Source organism: Rutilus rutilus (assembly GCF_951802725.1).
Source record: "Rutilus rutilus genome assembly, chromosome: 15".
Taxonomy (NCBI): domain Eukaryota; kingdom Metazoa; phylum Chordata; class Actinopteri; order Cypriniformes; family Leuciscidae; genus Rutilus; species Rutilus rutilus.
Genome location: NC_140220.1, coordinates 1736781 through 1755948, shown reverse-complemented (window position 1 = coordinate 1755948; position 19168 = coordinate 1736781). Strand labels below are relative to the sequence as shown.

General features: G+C 43.3%; 3 protein-coding genes across 29 annotated transcripts; all 3 read right to left on the bottom strand.

The window, feature by feature from the left end:
* Positions 1-3: 3 nt before the first annotated feature.
* LOC311304944 (zona pellucida sperm-binding protein 4-like) lies at positions 4-4122 on the bottom strand. Of its 4 annotated transcripts, XM_084432338.1 has the most exons (10): positions 3960-4122; positions 1943-2110; positions 1507-1882; positions 1240-1427; positions 1069-1166; positions 837-994; positions 568-760; positions 351-498; positions 193-265; positions 4-114 (listed from the first exon to the last, which is right to left on the bottom strand). In XM_084432338.1, exons 1-10 carry the CDS (start codon positions 4104-4106, stop codon positions 38-40), a joined length of 1626 nt encoding a protein of 541 aa, XP_084288464.1. In that variant the 5' UTR covers positions 4107-4122; the 3' UTR covers positions 4-37. The 4 variants fall into 4 exon arrangements, with proteins under 4 accessions (XP_084288464.1, XP_084288461.1, XP_084288462.1 ...); XM_084432335.1 differs by having other exon boundaries at positions 1507-2517; positions 3947-4122; XM_084432336.1 differs by having other exon boundaries at positions 1507-2194.
* Positions 4123-7420: 3298 nt separating this feature from the next.
* On the bottom strand, positions 7421-10126 carry LOC311304942 (zona pellucida sperm-binding protein 4-like). Of its 21 annotated transcripts, XM_084432327.1 has the most exons (11): positions 9888-10118; positions 9672-9754; positions 9288-9623; positions 8924-9191; positions 8657-8844; positions 8486-8583; positions 8254-8411; positions 7985-8177; positions 7768-7915; positions 7610-7682; positions 7421-7531 (listed from the first exon to the last, which is right to left on the bottom strand). In XM_084432327.1, the coding sequence occupies exons 1-11, from the start codon at positions 9913-9915 to the stop codon at positions 7455-7457; spliced, it is 1650 nt and encodes a 549-aa protein (XP_084288453.1). In that variant the 5' UTR covers positions 9916-10118; the 3' UTR covers positions 7421-7454. The 21 variants fall into 21 exon arrangements, with proteins under 21 accessions (XP_084288453.1, XP_084288442.1, XP_084288460.1 ...); XM_084432316.1 differs by having other exon boundaries at positions 9672-10104; XM_084432334.1 differs by having other exon boundaries at positions 9288-9719; positions 9756-10104.
* Positions 10127-13389: 3263 nt separating this feature from the next.
* Positions 13390-16073, bottom strand: LOC311304941 (zona pellucida sperm-binding protein 4-like). 4 transcript variants are annotated; one of them, XM_084432311.1, is made up of 9 exons: positions 15593-16073; positions 14893-15508; positions 14626-14813; positions 14455-14552; positions 14223-14380; positions 13954-14146; positions 13737-13884; positions 13579-13651; positions 13390-13500 (listed from the first exon to the last, which is right to left on the bottom strand). In XM_084432311.1, exons 1-9 carry the CDS (start codon positions 16049-16051, stop codon positions 13424-13426), a joined length of 2010 nt encoding a protein of 669 aa, XP_084288437.1. In that variant the 5' UTR covers positions 16052-16073; the 3' UTR covers positions 13390-13423. The 4 variants fall into 4 exon arrangements, with proteins under 4 accessions (XP_084288437.1, XP_084288438.1, XP_084288439.1 ...); XM_084432312.1 differs by having other exon boundaries at positions 14893-15592; positions 15905-16073; XM_084432313.1 differs by having other exon boundaries at positions 15905-16073.
* Between the last annotated feature and the right edge of the window lie 3095 nt (positions 16074-19168).

Sequence of the window (19168 nt, the reverse complement as noted above, 5' to 3'; positions counted from 1 at the left end):
ATGTTGAGTTTCATGAAGTTTATTAAAACACTTAAATTCACTTGACCAGGTTAACTTGTCCACTAGACACCACAGTTTGCCCACTAGAGATGGTCTTGACGTGCGTGTCTCTTCCTGTAAAAAGTGGTAGAAGCATGAGGGGCATTTAAATAAATTCTCAGTTCCTGAAGTCAACTTACAGCAAGCACTCACTTTTCCTAGTGCAACTTTGCTCACAGGAGCCAGAGGAGGGATGGCACACCGCTGTACTACAGTGGATGAAGATCTAACAGAGGGGGAAAGGGTTAAGCCATAGAATTCACTGTAAAAAGCACTAATATTAAGGCTTGAGGTAAGGCTGCAGAGCATACGGTTTCCTGCAGAGGAGCCAGTGATGCTGGATCTACAAATGTGAACATCTTCACAACAAAGCGCTTGTAGTGGGTCGGGAACTGAAGACCAGATGATCCAGCCACTGGAACCAATGTGGTCAGGTAACGATCATCCTGGTAAGGGCATCTGAAAGGCAAAGAGGCAGTCAGAAATGCCTTACAGCACACTAGATGGATAAAGACTGGCCTTACTCACCCATCAACCAGAAGATCCCATTGGGGTAGACTGAGTGGACTGGGGGTTGATGTCGCCCAGCAATGTCCCAGCATCAGGACAATGTTGGGGTCGGTCCTCTCCAAAATGTGCACCTCAACATACACAGGCTCCCGCAGGACTTTTGTAACTGGATAATCAGCATCACTGTAGTAGGACGTGTACGCCTCGTCCCCTGAGGAAGAATGCAGTGTTTAACTAGAAACTGGAGTTTTAGAAAGGCTTTAGGCATACTTGGGACCAACACTTACCTTCTGCACAGCCTTTGGTGACACATTGACCATTTGCCAGTCTAAGCTCCACCCTGAGGGGTCCAGGAGCAGCTACTGGTGGAGGTGGAGGAACGGTGTTGACCTCCACAACCAGAGCTTCCACAGAGGTACCAGAGTACCTACACTGGAAGAGAAGCCTGGACGACGACAAACAGTGAGCTTGTAGCATTTGTCAATGATTCACGTTTATGATAAAGCATACATCACTTACTCAAAATGGCTGTCCCTTGTAATGGAACCAAGTGGTCCGATACCCACTTCATATGAGGAGGTCATTCTGTTTTCATACACCACATATCCACTGTCCTCCTGCAAATAGTAACACTGTTAGCATCCAATCCATTCTAAGCCATGCAGACCAAAACCACAAGCAGCTACTCACCATCATGCTTGTGCCACATGCAGTGACAGGGAACTGGTATATAGCAAAGAAAGGTGTGGATCCCACAGGACTGCAAGCTGGATCACTTCCACCCAGGAGACGGACTGAATCCAGGCTCAATCGAGGCAGCGTAACATCTCTAGCCACCACTACCACAAACTGACCATCTCTTATACACTGGACAGTCACTGGAACGAGTTACAAGAGCAGCTTATTGCTGAGGATCAGTTTAACATGAATGCCTCTACATTGACTCTACACTCTTACCTGCCTTCCCATAGTAACACTGCTGTCCGTTAAAGCAGCAGTTGATAGCAGCACACTCAGCACCACTGATACCAGGTGGTCCACATTGAATCTGCTCATAATCAGCTACAGTACATTTGTCAAGGGCCTCTGCCTGTGCCACTGGCTGCTTAGGCTGAAACTGCTGAGGAAACTGTTGACTAGCTTGCTGTTGAACTGACTGAAGAAACTGTTGACTAGCTTGCTGTTGAACCTGCTGAGGAAACTGTTGACTAGCTTGCTGTTGAACCTGCTGAGGAAACTGTTGACTAGCTTGCTGTTGAACTGACTCAGGAAACTGTTGACTAGCTTGCTGTTGAACCTGCTGAGGAAACTGTTGACTAGCTTGCTGTTGAACCTGCTGAGGAAACTGTTGACTAGCTTGCTGTTGAACTGACTCAGGAAACTGTTGACTAGCTTGCTGTTGAACCTGCTGAGGAAACTGTTGACTAGCTTGCTGTTGAACCTGCTGAGGAAACTGTTGACTAGCTTGCTGTTGAACTGACTCAGGAAACTGTTGACTAGCTTGCTGTTGAACTGGCTTTTGAACCTGCGGAGGAAACCATTGACTAGCTTGCTGTTGAACCTGCTGAGGAAACTGTTGACTAGCTTGCTGTTGAACTGGCTTTTGAACCTGCGGAGGAAACCATTGACTAGCTTGCTGTTGAACCTGCTGAGGAAACTGTTGACTAGCTTGGTGTTGAAATGGCTTTTGAACCTGCGGAGGAAACCATTGACTAGCTTGCTGTTGAACCTGCTGAGGAAACCGTTGACTAGCTTGCTGTTGAACTGGCTTTTGAACCAGCTTTTGAACCTGCGGAGGAAACCATTGACTAGCTTGCTGTTGAACTGGCTTTTGAACCTGCTTTTGAACCTGCGGAGGAAACCATTGACTAGCTTGCTGTTGAACTGGCTTTTGAACCTGCAGAGGAAACCATTGACTAGCTTGCTGCTGAACTGGCTTTTGAACCTGCTGAGGAAACCATTGACTAGTAGTGATGGGACATTTGAACCGAGGCGTCGGAGCGTGTGTCGAGAAAAAGTGGGCGTGCCAGATGAAGCCGCGATTCGAGGCTTGTGTTGTTAACGTGAAAATCACGTGACTAATGACAAACGAGGCCTCGGTTTGTGTGGATACGTCATCGGTTCGGTCTGTGAGTGTCGCTTCCGGATAAAAGGCGGTTCGAAACTCGCGCCACCTTGTGGGTGTTGCAGGAGTAGTAGAAGCAGTTGTAGTAGTGTCAGAGAGTCAGAGAGTTAGATGATAACTGTTGTGTCATATGTGAGGGCTGTATATTATTACATTATCAGGTTAGATTAGAATAGTTAAAGTAGGCCTATATTATTATTATAGTAGGCCTAGCTATATTATAGTCTTGTTATATTAATTAGATAAGATTATTTGGATTGCTCTGGATTTTTGCATCTGGACTGGACTGCTTTTTGATTTGGATTGCCTTTTTGGATGTGTTTGCTTTTTGTGACTCTTCTTTTTCCTGGTAATGGACAAGCAAGAAAGAGGAGATCCTCCCCTGTCTGGGCTCAACAGAAGCATCAGTGTCCTCATTTGTACCACTGCCATTTTTACGTTCCCCTGCATCCCCTGTTCCTTGTGAAAGGATATTTTCCAAGGCTAAAGAGATTTTGTCCAAGAAGAGGAATCGTCTAAACCCCAACACACTTGAAATAATTCTGTTTCTCAATAAAAAATCTATTGTAATCCTTCCTTCCGGACTATTCTGTTGCAGTTTACTTTGATAATCTGTTATCTATAATCTGCTAAATGAATAAATTTACTTTATTACACTCCCTCTAACATAAGCACTGCACTCAACACAGTGTCACTGTTGTTGTTCATACTGTCACTATCCAAACAATTTATGAATAATTAATAAACTGTGTGTGTGACTCTGCACAAGTAAATTCAGACAGAGAAAGATACATATTTTATAATATACACAGTAATGGACAAATGTCTGATCATGTCTTTTTATTATTGCAAATGAAAGGTTACAGACATCAACAGTGAGTAGCCTACAAAATAAATAAATAAATATTTGTATTTATAAAAATATTTTTATAAAATATACATTTAAATAAAAATATACAAATAAATATAAATAATTATTTGTATATTTACATTACAAATAAATATTTGTATTTCTAAAAGTATTTTATAAAATATAAAAAATGTTATTAAAATTTTTTTTTTTTTATATAGAGGGAGGGAGGGAGGGAGGGGTGTGGCTCTGAACACTGGTTCAGAATGAATTAATTTGTCTGCTATTTCTTTGCACAGTAGCTAGGTGTCACTAGTGAGCAATGCTGAATGAAGCTTCGAGTAATGAACCTTTGGCTGAAGCAATGGACTGCGAGGTCTCAGTGGTTCAGGAAGCCTCATTTTGCCATCACTATTGACTAGATTGCTGTTGAACTGGCATTTGAAACCGCTGGTCAGTTTGCTGGAACATCAGAGCTTGAGGATTCTGGGGCAGATCACTCCACTTCGGAACAGCATGACTGAACGCACAGAACCAAACACAAAGTGCCAGAGACTGAACAGCACACCAACTTCCTGCCATTGTTCAACAGCTAGTCACACTGCTGAGGTGCTGCCCTTTGGTCTTTTTGTACTCTACAGACTTTGGCTAATTAATGATAATCCCTCCCTCTTCATTAACAGTCATGATTCTCCAGACTTGCACGAGTTTAGGGATGGCTGACGCGAAACTGACGTTCAGAAGCTTTTCGAGATCCCGAAGCGCAGATGTTTCGAAACACTGATCCGAAGCGTGATTCAAAACACCCATGTCACGTGACTACGGCTAAATGAAGCTTCGGAGTGTTTCACAAGTGTTTCGACAGGTGACATTGTCCGCCGAATCAGCGTTTGATTGACAGGGTCGGGAACAGACCACACAATCGCACATCTGTAAAAGTTAAGTCAACGCATCTTGACCTCGTGGGTTTTTGTGAGAGGAGTTTGATTTTGAGATAGCAGATTTTTGGTGATATAGTGACATTTATAGTGCGATTTGTTTAGTTATATTTAGGCTTACATTTAAATTTACACATTGACTGATAGACTAGAGACAGACAGAGTACTAGCCTATAGGCTACACATATAGTGACACATTAATAGATGCATAGATAGAAATATATATAGACAGATTCATAGATAGATACATAGATAGATACATACATAGATAGATTAAGAGATAGATAGATAAATAAAAATGGAGGCTCCACAGAAGTGATGCCATACATCTGTGGTGTGGGTGGGAGCATTTCCATTTGGAAACCCCAAATAAAGTGATATGTATGTATTGTGATCGGCAGCTAGCCTACTGCAACAATACATCATCCATGATGCGCCATTTGAGGAGCACTCATCCTGCCATTTTGCAGGGTGCAGAGGATGGTATCATTCCCCCTGTACCTAGGCCTGCTACTGACACTGCTGGGCCATCTAAGCAAGGTATGCATTGTTTGAAATATAATTATTTGTATGTCCTTGCTAAAAAATATCTTTGCATGCCAGCAACAAGTGTCCCTTGTGAGAGGATTTTTTCAAAGGCTGGAGAAATTATCTGTAAAAAAAGAAGTAGGCTAAGTCCTTCCACAGCAGAGAAATCAATATTTTTGAATACAAATCTATAAAAAAGTGAGACATTGTGGCTTGATTTATTTGATTAATATTCATTTTTCATGACCAAAATAACATTATGCACAGTGAGGAGCCTACAGGTTACAAGCTTCACATATTAGAAAAATACAATAAAAAAAAAAAAAAAAAAAAAAATGTAATGGCTGGTTGTCAAGGTTGTTTCAGATCAACACCTGCAAGTGACCACTAGGTGTCACCGTTGAGACGGGTGTCGGATTGTTTCGAAGCCTCGACACAATATGGCACATTTGCTTCAACTGTTTCGTTGTTTCACAAAGCCTCGATCTGCCCACCACTACACGAGTGGGAGTTTATGCAAAAAGTCAATTTTTCCCTTTTGAACATACGTAAAACCACATTGAGCTGAATTCAGAATAGTATGCTAGTACTATTTCTGCCATTCTGAATTCAGCCTTTTTTATATTAGATGTTTTAGCTATTCTGGATTGTTTTTTTTTTCTTTGAAACACATCATAGTTTTCTTATGGCAACAGGCCTGTATATTTTAAGAAAGTTTAAAGGGATACTTCACCTCTGGAACGATGAATGTGTATTTAAAATAGGTCATTTATGTAGTAGAAATGTGAAATTATTTTTGAATTTGGAGCCTTCTAGACTGAGAAAAGCCAGAAAATGTATTTTTGGCTCATGTGGATGAAAGACAACAACTCCCAGAATGCACTTGCTTCGCTGCCCTACGAGGCCACTCCCAAGCCATGCCTACTGGTAAGAGAGCGCAGTTAAACAACTAGGCTAGGCTACTAGTTGACTCGAAACTTAAAAGACGCCGTTTTATCGTGAGTCTCCGTGACGAGTCTGCCCGGGATTTCGAGATCGCCCAAAATGTCCGGGATTCGGCTTTTGTCAGCCATTACATACCGTCGCCATTCATTATGTTTACTGTGGCGAGCAGGACGAGGCTGAGGGGCGCGGGAGAACGGCGCGAGGCCGGTGGCGTGATTACTGATGAGCGACACCGGTCTCGTAGGCTATCTCTCACGGAGGAGCGGGATTTCTCTTAGCAATGCTAAAACGCACATCAACCGATCACTTGTTTAGCGTTCATGTAAACACTACATTCAGATTCACCAATCGGAATGAATTCAGTTAGATTGAAACAAAAGGGGTGCATGTAAACAATGAATGGCAACTGTAGAAAGCAAAAGCCAAATCCCAGACATTTTGGACGATCTCGACGGCCGGAAAAAAGAGGATGTTAACCCCTACAACTCAGCTTTCTCCACAGAACAAGAGCCTGGTAGCTTAGCTTCCAAAAAAAGATGGCTGACACTATTTGTACATTCTGTGAGTGAGATCCCACCCCCTATGGGTGGGTTTAAAACATGCGGAACTAGCTCCTAGCACTGGCTGTAGTTTCTAGCCTCTGGCCAAAAAGTCCTCCGATGACACAAAATTACGTTTTTTGCGTCAGAGGATTTTTTCCAGACAAAAAATACATAAATCTCTCGTCTCAGGGGGATATGAGGGAGGGAAGCACAGTAATTTGAAAATACTACAGCTTTTCTACTGATATATCCCTTTAAATCACACCTGCTAGCGCACTTCTTAAATGTTTACGTACTAGGTCAGCGGTAGAGTACACCGTTTTGTGGCTGTTCGAACACATTCAACCACATGAGCATCTACTCTATGAAAGAAATCTGGTTGAATGTGTTGGACTACCTCTGGAAGTGGCCAAAAGTAAACAAGCTAAAAAAAAAAAAATAGCCCCTTTTTACACCTTCATTTACCACAGTCCACCTGTGACCTGATTTACAAAAATGCTTCTTAGTACCAGGTGTAAACAAGGTCTTGGACAGCTACCTAGTTGGGATACAACAGTTGCACTCATCCTTTATCCCAAGATATGATTTTATACTTGCGTGACTAAAAAAAATAAATTCCAAAAACCCAACGAGTGACCTCAGAGGGGTTTGAGGCATCAAGATATGCAGTTATGCTAGTCCAGCCATAAAGTCGTATGTAAAGCCTCAACCAGACAGAAGCTAAATCCTTCATTTGATATGTGAAAGATGAACCCGGGCCCAAGTTAACGACTAGAACTTGGCATATAGTAAAGTTAAATGGCTTAGGCAGAAACTTGGCTTGTTTAGTTCAAGTCAAGAATCTCAATGCACAAAAGAAAAAGGTTTTGTAGTGCAGAAGTCAAACTGACAACAGTCATGAAACATCCAACTCAGACAGAAATGAATACCAAAGAGAAACATGTTGAGTTTCATGAAGTTTATTAAAACACTTAAATTCACTTGACCAGGTTAACTTGTCCACTAGACACCACAGTTTGCCCACTAGAGATGGTCTTGACGTGCGTGTCTCTTCCTGTAAAAAGTGGTAGAAGCATGAGGGGCATTTAAATAAATTCTCAGTTCCTGAAGTCAACTTACAGCAAGCACTCACTTTTCCTAGTGCAACTTTGCTCACAGGAGCCAGAGGAGGGATGGCACACCGCTGTACTACAGTGGATGAAGATCTAACAGAGGGGGAAAGGGTTAAGCCATAGAATTCACTGTAAAAAGCACTAATATTAAGGCTTGAGGTAAGGCTGCAGAGCATACGGTTTCCTGCAGAGGAGCCAGTGATGCTGGATCTACAAATGTGAACATCTTCACAACAAAGCGCTTGTAGTGGGTCGGGAACTGAAGACCAGATGATCCAGCCACTGGAACCAATGTGGTCAGGTAACGATCATCCTGGTAAGGGCATCTGAAAGGCAAAGAGGCAGTCAGAAATGCCTTACAGCACACTAGATGGATAAAGACTGGCCTTACTCACCCATCAACCAGAAGATCCCATTGGGGTAGACTGAGTGGACTGGGGGTTGATGTCGCCCAGCAATGTCCCAGCATCAGGACAATGTTGGGGTCGGTCCTCTCCAAAATGTGCACCTCAACATACACAGGCTCCCGCAGGACTTTTGTAACTGGATAATCAGCATCACTGTAGTAGGACGTGTACGCCTCGTCCCCTGAGGAAGAATGCAGTGTTTAACTAGAAACTGGAGTTTTAGAAAGGCTTTAGGCATACTTGGGACCAACACTTACCTTCTGCACAGCCTTTGGTGACACATTGACCATTTGCCAGTCTAAGCTCCACCCTGAGGGGTCCAGGAGCAGCTACTGGTGGAGGTGGAGGAACGGTGTTGACCTCCACAACCAGAGCTTCCACAGAGGTACCAGAGTACCTACACTGGAAGAGAAGCCTGGACGACGACAAACAGTGAGCTTGTAGCATTTGTCAATGATTCACGTTTATGATAAAGCATACATCACTTACTCAAAATGGCTGTCCCTTGTAATGGAACCAAGTGGTCCGATACCCACTTCATATGAGGAGGTCATTCTGTTTTCATACACCACATATCCACTGTCCTCCTGCAAATAGTAACACTGTTAGCATCCAATCCATTCTAAGCCATGCAGACCAAAACCACAAGCAGCTACTCACCATCATGCTTGTGCCACATGCAGTGACAGGGAACTGGTATATAGCAAAGAAAGGTGTGGATCCCACAGGACTGCAAGCTGGATCACTTCCACCCAGGAGACGGACTGAATCCAGGCTCAATCGAGGCAGCGTAACATCTCTAGCCACCACTACCACAAACTGACCATCTCTTATACACTGGACAGTCACTGGAACGAGTTACAAGAGCAGCTTATTGCTGAGGATCAGTTTAACATGAATGCCTCTACATTGACTCTACACTCTTACCTGCCTTCCCATAGTAACACTGCTGTCCGTTAAAGCAGCAGTTGATAGCAGCACACTCAGCACCACTGATACCAGGTGGTCCACATTGAATCTGCTCATAATCAGCTACAGTACATTTGTCAAGGGCCTCTGCCTGTGCCACTGGCTGCTTAGGCTGAAACTGCTGAGGAAACTGTTGACTAGCTTGCTGTTGAACTGACTGAAGAAACTGTTGACTAGCTTGCTGTTGAACCTGCTGAGGAAACTGTTGACTAGCTTGCTGTTGAACCTGCTGAGGAAACTGTTGACTAGCTTGCTGTTGAACCTGCTGAGGAAACTGTTGACTAGCTTGCTGTTGAACTGACTCAGGAAACTGTTGACTAGCTTGCTGTTGAACCTGCTGAGGAAACTGTTGACTAGCTTGCTGTTGAGCCTGCTGAGGAAACTGTTGACTAGCTTGCTGTTGAACTGACTCAGGAAACTGTTGACTAGCTTGCTGTTGAACTGGCTTTTGAACCTGCGGAGGAAACCATTGACTAGCTTGCTGTTGAACCTGCTGAGGAAACTGTTGACTAGCTTGCTGTTGAACTGGCTTTTGAACCTGCGGAGGAAACCATTGACTAGCTTGCTGTTGAACCTGCTGAGGAAACTGTTGACTAGCTTGCTGTTGAACTGGCTTTTGAACCTGCGGAGGAAACCATTGACTAGCTTGCTGTTGAACCTGCTGAGGAAACTGTTGACTAGCTTGGTGTTGAAATGGCTTTTGAACCGGCTTTTGAACCTGCGGAGGAAACCATTGACTAGCTTGCTGTTGAACCTGCTGAGGAAACTGTTGACTAGCTTGGTGTTGAACTGGCTTTTGAACCAGCTTTTGAACCTGCGGAGGAAACCATTGACTAGCTTGCTGTTGAACTGGCTTTTGAACCGGCTTTTGAACCTGCAGAGGAAACCATTGACTAGCTTGCTGCTGAACTGGCTTTTGAACCAGCTTTTGAACCTGCTGAGGAAACCATTGACTAGATTGCTGTTGAACTGGCATTTGAAACCGCTGGTCAGTTTGCTGGAACATCAGAGCTTGAGGATTCTGGGGCAGATCACTCCACTTCGGAACAGCATGACTGAACGCACAGAACCAAACACAAAGTGCCAGAGACTGAACAGCACACCAACTTCCTGCCATTGTTCAACAGCTAGTCACACTGCTGAGGTGCTGCCCTTTGGTCTTTTTGTACTCTACAGACTTTGGCTAATTAATGATAATCCCTCCCTCTTCATTAACAGTCATGATTCTCCAGACTTGCATGAGTGTAGGGATGGCTGACGCGAAACTGACGTTCAGAAGCTTTTCGAGATCCCGAAGCGCAGATGTTTCGAAACACTGATCCGAAGCGTGATTCAAAACACCCATGTCACGTGACTACGGCTAAATGAAGCTTCGGAGTGTTTCACAAGTGTTTCGACAGGTGACATTGTCCGCCGAATCAGCGTTTGATTGACAGGGTCGGGAACAGACCACACAATCGCACATCTGTAAAAGTTAAGTCAACGCATCTTGACCTCGTGGGTTTTTGTGAGAGGAGTTTGATTTTGAGATAGCAGATTTTTGGTGATATAGTGACATTTATAGTGCGATTTGTTTAGTTATATTTAGGCTTACATTTAAATTTACACATTGACTGATAGACTAGAGACAGACAGAGTACTAGCCTACAGGCTACACATATAGTGACACATTAATAGATGCATAGATAGAAATATATATAGACAGATTAATAGATAGATACATAGATAGATAAATAAAAATGGAGGCTCCACAGAAGAGATGCCATACATCTGTGGTGTGGGTGGGAGCATTTCCATTTGGAAACCCCAAATAAAGTGATATGTATGTATTGTGATCGGCAGCTAGCCTACTGCAACAATACATCATCCATGATGCGCCATTTGAGGAGCACTCATCCTGCCATTTTGCAGGGTGCAGAGGATGGTATCATTCCCCCTGTACCTAGGCCTGCTACTGACACTGCTGGGCCATCTAAGCAAGGTATGCATTGTTTGAAATATAATTATTTGTATGTCCTTGCTAAAAAATATCTTTGCATGCCAGCAACAAGTGTCCCTTGTGAGAGGATTTTTTCAAAGGCTGGAGAAATTATCTGTAAAAAAAAAGAAGTAGGCTAAGTCCTTCCACAGCAGAGAAATCAATATTTTTGAATACAAATCTATAAAAAAGTGAGACATTGTGGCTTGATTTATTTGATTAATATTCATTTTTCATGACCAAAATAACATTATGCACAGTGAGGAGCCTACAGGTTACAAGCTTCACATATTAGAAAAATACAATAATAAAGAAATGGAAAAAAAAATGTAATGGCTGGTTGTCAAGGTTGTTTCAGATCAACACCTGCAAGTGACCACTAGGTGTCACCGTTGAGACGGGTGTCGGATTGTTTCGAAGCCTCGACACAATATGGCACATTTGCTTCAACTGTTTCATTGTTTCACAAAGCCTCGATCTGCCCACCACTACACGAGTGGGAGTTTATGCAACTAGGTGATTCTATTGTTTCTTAAAAGTCGATTTTTCCCTTTTGAACATACGTAAAACCACATTGAGCTGAATTCAGAATAGTATGCTAGTACTATTTCTGCCATTCTGAATTCAGCCTTTTTTATATTAGATGTTTTAGCTATTCCGGATTGTTGTTTTTTTTCTTTGAAACACATCATAGTTTTCTTATGGCAACAGGCCTGTATATTTTAAGAAAGTTTAAAGGGATACTTCACCTCTGGAACGATGAATGTGTATTTAAAATAGGTCATTTATGTAGTAGAAATGTGAAATTATTTTTGAATTTGGAGCCTTCTAGACTGAGAAAAGCCAGAAAATGTATTTTTGGCTCATGTGGATGAAAGACAACAACTCCCAGAATGCACTTGCTTCACTGCCCTACGAGGCCACTCCCAAGCCACGCCTACCGGTAAGAGAGCGCAGTTAAACAACTAGGCTAGGCTACTAGTTGACTCGAAACTTAAAAGACGCCGTTTTATCGTGAGTCTCCGTGACGAGTCTGCCCGGGATTTCGAGATCGCCCAAAATGTCCGGGATTCGGCTTTTGTCAGCCATTACATACCGTCGCCATTCATTATGTTTACTGTGGCGAGCAGGACGAGGCTGAGGGGCGCGGGAGAACGGCGCGAGGCCGGTGGCGTGATTACTGATGAGCGACACCGGTCTCGTAGGCTATCTCTCACGGAGGAGCGGGATTTTTCTTAGCAATGCTAAAACGCACATCAACCGATCACTTGTTTAGCGTTCATGTAAACACTACATTCAGATTCACCAATCGGAATGAATTCAGTTAGATTGAAACAAAAGGGGTGCATGTAAACAATGAATGGCGACTGTAGAAAGCAAAAGCCAAATCCCGGACATTTTGGACGATCTCGACGGCCGGAAAAAAGAGGATGTTAACCCCTACCACTCAGCTTTCTCCACAGAACAAGAGCCTGGTAGCTTAGCTTCCAAAAAAAGATGGCTGACACTATTTGTACATTCTGTGAGTGAGATCCCACCCCCTATGGGTGGGTTTAAAACATGCGGAACTAGCTCCTAGCACTGGCTGTAGTTTCTAGCCTCTGGCCAAAAAGTCCTCCGATGACACAAAATTACGTTTTTTGCGTCAGAGGATTTTTTCCAGACAAAAAATACATAAATCTCTCGTCTCAGGGGGATATGAGGGAGGGAAGCACAGTAATTTGAAAATACTACAGCTTTTCTACTGATATATCCCTTTAAATCACACCTGCTAGCGCACTTCTTAAATGTTTACGTACTAGGTCAGCGGTAGAGTACACCGTTTTGTGGCTGTTCGAACACATTCAACCACATGAGCATCTACTCTATGAAAGAAATCTGGTTGAATGTGTTGGACTACCTCTGGAAGTGGCCAAAAGTAAACAAGCTAAAAAAAAAAAAATAGCCCCTTTTTACACCTTCATTTACCACAGTCCACCTGTGACCTGATTTACAAAAATGCTTCTTAGTACCAGGTGTAAACAAGGTCTTGGACAGCTACCTAGTTGGGATACAACAGTTGCACTCATCCTTTATCCCAAGATATGATTTTATACTTGCGTGACTAAAAAAAATAAATTCCAAAAACCCAACGAGTGACCTCAGAGGGGTTTGAGGCATCAAGATATGCAGTTATGCTAGTCCAGCCATAAAGTCGTATGTAAAGCCTCAACCAGACAGAAGCTAAATCCTTCATTTGATATGTGAAAGATGAACCCGGGCCCAAGTTAACGACTAGAACTTGGCATATAGTAAAGTTAAATGGCTTAGGCAGAAACTTGGCTTGTTTAGTTCAAGTCAAGAATCTCAATGCACAAAAGAAAAAGGTTTTGTAGTGCAGAAGTCAAACTGACAACAGTCATGAAACATCCAACTCAGACAGAAATGAATACCAAAGAGAAACATGTTGAGTTTCATGAAGTTTATTAAAACACTTAAATTCACTTGACCAGGTTAACTTGTCCACTAGACACCACAGTTTGCCCACTAGAGATGGTCTTGACGTGCGTGTCTCTTCCTGTAAAAAGTGGTAGAAGCATGAGGGGCATTTAAATAAATTCTCAGTTCCTGAAGTCAACTTACAGCAAGCACTCACTTTTCCTAGTGCAACTTTGCTCACAGGAGCCAGAGGAGGGATGGCACACCGCTGTACTACAGTGGATGAAGATCTAACAGAGGGGGAAAGGGTTAAGCCATAGAATTCACTGTAAAAAGCACTAATATTAAGGCTTGAGGTAAGGCTGCAGAGCATACGGTTTCCTGCAGAGGAGCCAGTGATGCTGGATCTACAAATGTGAACATCTTCACAACAAAGCGCTTGTAGTGGGTCGGGAACTGAAGACCAGATGATCCAGCCACTGGAACCAATGTGGTCAGGTAACGATCATCCTGGTAAGGGCATCTGAAAGGCAAAGAGGCAGTCAGAAATGCCTTACAGCACACTAGATGGATAAAGACTGGCCTTACTCACCCATCAACCAGAAGATCCCATTGGGGTAGACTGAGTGGACTGGGGGTTGATGTCGCCCAGCAATGTCCCAGCATCAGGACAATGTTGGGGTCGGTCCTCTCCAAAATGTGCACCTCAACATACACAGGCTCCCGCAGGACTTTTGTAACTGGATAATCAGCATCACTGTAGTAGGACGTGTACGCCTCGTCCCCTGAGGAAGAATGCAGTGTTTAACTAGAAACTGGAGTTTTAGAAAGGCTTTAGGCATACTTGGGACCAACACTTACCTTCTGCACAGCCTTTGGTGACACATTGACCATTTGCCAGTCTAAGCTCCACCCTGAGGGGTCCAGGAGCAGCTACTGGTGGAGGTGGAGGAACGGTGTTGACCTCCACAACCAGAGCTTCCACAGAGGTACCAGAGTACCTACACTGGAAGAGAAGCCTGGACGACGACAAACAGTGAGCTTGTAGCATTTGTCAATGATTCACGTTTATGATAAAGCATACATCACTTACTCAAAATGGCTGTCCCTTGTAATGGAACCAAGTGGTCCGATACCCACTTCATATGAGGAGGTCATTCTGTTTTCATACACCACATATCCACTGTCCTCCTGCAAATAGTAACACTGTTAGCATCCAATCCATTCTAAGCCATGCAGACCAAAACCACAAGCAGCTACTCACCATCATGCTTGTGCCACATGCAGTGACAGGGAACTGGTATATAGCAAAGAAAGGTGTGGATCCCACAGGACTGCAAGCTGGATCACTTCCACCCAGGAGACGGACTGAATCCAGGCTCAATCGAGGCAGCGTAACATCTCTAGCCACCACTACCACAAACTGACCATCTCTTATACACTGGACAGTCACTGGAACGAGTTACAAGAGCAGCTTATTGCTGAGGATCAGTTTAACATGAATGCCTCTACATTGACTCTACACTCTTACCTGCCTTCCCATAGTAACACTGCTGTCCGTTAAAGCAGCAGTTGATAGCAGCACACTCAGCACCACTGATACCAGGTGGTCCACATTGAATCTGCTCATAATCAGCTACAGTACATTTGTCAAGGGCCTCTGCCTGTGCCACTGGCTGCTTAGGCTGAAACTGCTGAGGAAACTGTTGACTAGCTTGCTGTTGAACTGACTGAAGAAACTGTTGACTAGCTTGCTGTTGAACCTGCTGAGGAAACTGTTGACTAGCTTGCTGTTGAACCTGCTGAGGAAACTGTTGACTAGCTTGCTGTTGAACCTGCTGAGGAAACTGTTGACTAGCTTGCTGTTGAACTGACTCAGGAAACTGTTGACTAGCTTGCTGTTGAACCTGCTGAGGAAACTGTTGACTAGCTTGCTGTTGAGCCTGCTGAGGAAACTGTTGACTAGCTTGCTGTTGAACTGACTCAGGAAACTGTTGACTAGCTTGCTGTTGAACTGGCTTTTGAACCTGCGGAGGAAACCATTGACTAGCTTGCTGTTGAACCTGCTGAGGAAACTGTTGACTAGCTTGCTGTTGAACTGGCTTTTGAACCTGCGGAGGAAACCATTGACTAGCTTGCTGTTGAACCTGCTGAGGAAACTGTTGACTAGCTTGCTGTTGAACTGGCTTTTGAACCTGCGGAGGAAACCATTGACTAGCTTGCTGTTGAACCTGCTGAGGAAACTGTTGACTAGCTTGGTGTTGAAATGGCTTTTGAACCGGCTTTTGAACCTGCGGAGGAAACCATTGACTAGCTTGCTGTTGAACCTGCTGAGGAAACTGTTGACTAGCTTGGTGTTGAACTGGCTTTTGAACCAGCTTTTGAACCTGCGGAGGAAACCATTGACTAGCTTGCTGTTGAACTGGCTTTTGAACCGGCTTTTGAACCTGCAGAGGAAACCATTGACTAGCTTGCTGCTGAACTGGCTTTTGAACCAGCTTTTGAACCTGCTGAGGAAACCATTGACTAGATTGCAGTTGAACTGGCATTTGAAACCGCTGGTCAGTTTGCTGGAACATCAGAGCTTGAGGATTCTGGGGCAGATCACTCCACTTCGGAACAGCATGACTGAACGCACAGAACCAAACACAAAGTGCCAGAGACTGAACAGCACACCAACTTCCTGCCATTGTTCAACAGCTAGTCACACTGCTGAGGTGCTGCCCTTTGGTCTTTTTGTACTCTACAGACTTTGGCTAATTAATGATAATCCCTCCCTCTTCATTAACAGTCATGATTCTCCAGACTTGCATGAGTGTAGGGATGGCTGACGCGAAACTGACGTTCAGAAGCTTTTCGAGATCCCGAAGCGCAGATGTTTCGAAACACTGATCCGAAGCGTGATTCAAAACACCCATGTCACGTGACTACGGCTAAATGAAGCTTCGGAGTGTTTCACAAGTGTTTCGACAGGTGACATTGTCCGCCGAATCAGCGTTTGATTGACAGGGTCGGGAACAGACCACACAATCGCACATCTGTAAAAGTTAAGTCAACGCATCTTGACCTCGTGGGTTTTTGTGAGAGGAGTTTGATTTTGAGATAGCAGATTTTTGGTGATATAGTGACATTTATAGTGCGATTTGTTTAGTTATATTTAGGCTTACATTTAAATTTACACATTGACTGATAGACTAGAGACAGACAGAGTACTAGCCTACAGGCTACACATATAGTGACACATTAATAGATGCATAGATAGAAATATATATAGACAGATTAATAGATAGATACATAGAAAGATAAATAAAAATGGAGGCTCCACAGAAGAGATGCCATACATCTGTGGTGTGGGTGGGAGCATTTCCATTTGGAAACCCCAAATAAAGTGATATGTATGTATTGTGATCGGCAGCTAGCCTACTGCAACAATACATCATCCATGATGCGCCATTTGAGGAGCACTCATCCTGCCATTTTGCAGGGTGCAGAGGATGGTATCATTCCCCCTGTACCTAGGCCTGCTACTGACACTGCTGGGCCATCTAAGCAAGGTATGCATTGTTTGAAATATAATTATTTGTATGTCCTTGCTAAAAAATATCTTTGCATGCCAGCAACAAGTGTCCCTTGTGAGAGGATTTTTTCAAAGGCTGGAGAAATTATCTGTAAAAAAAAAGAAGTAGGCTAAGTCCTTCCACAGCAGAGAAATCAATATTTTTGAATACAAATCTATAAAAAAGTGAGACATTGTGGCTTGATTTATTTGATTAATATTCATTTTTCATGACCAAAATAACATTATGCACAGTGAGGAGCCTACAGGTTACAAGCTTCACATATTAGAAAAATACAATAATAAAGAAATGGAAAAAAAAATTGAATGGCTGGTTGTCAAGGTTGTTTCAGATCAACACCTGCAAGTGACCACTAGGTGTCACCGTTGAGACGGGTGTCGGATTGTTTCGAAGCCTCGACACAATATGGCACATTTGCTTCAACTGTTTCATTGTTTCACAAAGCCTCGATCTGCCCACCACTACACGAGTGGGAGTTTATGCAACTAGGTGATTCTATTGTTTCTTAAAAGTCGATTTTTCCCTTTTGAACATACGTAAAACCACATTGAGCTGAATTCAGAATAGTATGCTAGTACTATTTCTGCCATTCTGAATTCAGCCTTTTTTATATTAGATGTTTTAGCTATTCCGGATTGTTTTTTTTTTTCTTTGAAACACATCATAGTTTTCTTATGGCAACAGGCCTGTATATTTTAAGAAAGTTTAAAGGGATACTTCACCTCTGGAACGATGAATGTGTATTTAAAATAGGTCATTTATGTAGTAGAAATGTGAAATTATTTTTGAATTTGGAGCCTTCTAGACTGAGAAAAGCCAGAAAATGTATTTTTGGCTCATGTGGATGAAAGACAACAACTCCCAGAATGCACTTGCTTCACTGCCCTACGAGGCCACTCCCAAGCCACGCCTACCGGTAAGAGAGCGCAGTTAAACAACTAGGCTAGGCTACTAGTTGACTCGAAACTTAAAAGACGCCGTTTTATCGTGAGTCTCCGTGACGAGTCTGCCCGGGATTTCGAGATCGCCCAAAATGTCCGGGATTCGGCTTTTGTCAGCCATTACATACCGTCGCCATTCATTATGTTTACTGTGGCGAGCAGGACGAGGCTGAGGGGCGCGGGAGAACGGCGCGAGGCCGGTGGCGTGATTACTGATGAGCGACACCGGTCTCGTAGGCTATCTCTCACGGAGGAGCGGGATTTTTCTTAGCAATGATAAAACGCACATCAACCGATCACTTGTTTAGCGTTCATGTAAACACTACATTCAGATTCACCAATCGGAATGAATTCAGTTAGATTGAAACAAAAGGGGTGCATGTAAACAATGAATGGCGACTGTAGAAAGCAAAAGCCAAATCCCGGACATTTTGGACGATCTCGACGGCCGGAAAAAAGAGGATGTTAACCCCTACCACTCAGCTTTCTCCACAGAACAAGAGCCTGGTAGCTTAGCTTCCAAAAAAAGATGGCTGACACTATTTGTACATTCTGTGAGTGAGATCCCACCCCCTATGGGTGGGTTTAAAACATGCGGAACTAGCTCCTAGCACTGGCTGTAGTTTCTAGCCTCTGGCCAAAAAGTCCTCCGATGACACAAAATTACGTTTTTTGCGTCAGAGGATTTTTTCCAGACAAAAAATACATAAATCTCTCGTCTCAGGGGGATATGAGGGAGGGAAGCACAGTAATTTGAAAATACTACAGCTTTTCTACTGATATATCCCTTTAAATCACACCTGCTAGCGCACTTCTTAAATGTTTACGTACTAGGTCAGCGGTAGAGTACACCGTTTTGTGGCTGTTCGAACACATTCAACCACATGAGCATCTACTCTATGAAAGAAATCTGGTTGAATGTGTTGGACTACCTCTGGAAGTGGCCAAAAGTAAACAAGCTAAAAAAAAAAAAATAGCCCCTTTTTACACCTTCATTTACCACAGTCCACCTGTGACCTGATTTACAAAAATGCTTCTTAGTACCAGGTGTAAACAAGGTCTTGGACAGCTACCTAGTTGGGATACAACAGTTGCACTCATCCTTTATCCCAAGATATGATTTTATACTTGCGTGACTAAAAAAAATAAATTCCAAAAACCCAACGAGTGACCTCAGAGGGGTTTGAGGCATCAAGATATGCAGTTATGCTAGTCCAGCCATAAAGTCGTATGTAAAGCCTCAACCAGACAGAAGCTAAATCCTTCATTTGATATGTGAAAGATGAAC

Excerpts from the sequence above, each read along its gene's own strand:
- LOC311304944 (XM_084432335.1), bottom strand. The coding sequence starts at position 4,106 with ATGGCAGGAAGTTGGTGTGCTGTTCAGTCTCTGGCACTTTGTGTTTGG. Across the intron at positions 2,518-3,946 it reads AATGCCAGTTCAACAGCAAT|CTAGTCAATGGTTTCCTCAG; the intron begins CTAGTCAATAGT and ends GTCCCATCACTA. Across the intron at positions 499-567 it reads TGGGATCTTCTGGTTGATGG|ATGCCCTTACCAGGATGATC; the intron begins GTGAGTAAGGCC and ends TTTGCCTTTCAG.
- LOC311304942 (XM_084432314.1), bottom strand. The coding sequence starts at position 10,082 with ATGGCAGGAAGTTGGTGTGCTGTTCAGTCTCTGGCACTTTGTGTTTGG. Across the intron at positions 8,178-8,253 it reads CACCAAAGGCTGTGCAGAAG|GGGACGAGGCGTACACGTCC; the intron begins GTAAGTGTTGGT and ends ATTCTTCCTCAG. Across the intron at positions 7,916-7,984 it reads TGGGATCTTCTGGTTGATGG|ATGCCCTTACCAGGATGATC; the intron begins GTGAGTAAGGCC and ends TTTGCCTTTCAG.
- LOC311304941 (XM_084432310.1), bottom strand. The coding sequence starts at position 16,051 with ATGGCAGGAAGTTGGTGTGCTGTTCAGTCTCTGGCACTTTGTGTTTGG. Across the intron at positions 14,814-14,892 it reads GTGTTACTATGGGAAGGCAG|TGACTGTCCAGTGTATAAGA; the intron begins GTAAGAGTGTAG and ends AACTCGTTCCAG. Across the intron at positions 14,553-14,625 it reads CATGTGGCACAAGCATGATG|GAGGACAGTGGATATGTGGT; the intron begins GTGAGTAGCTGC and ends TACTATTTGCAG.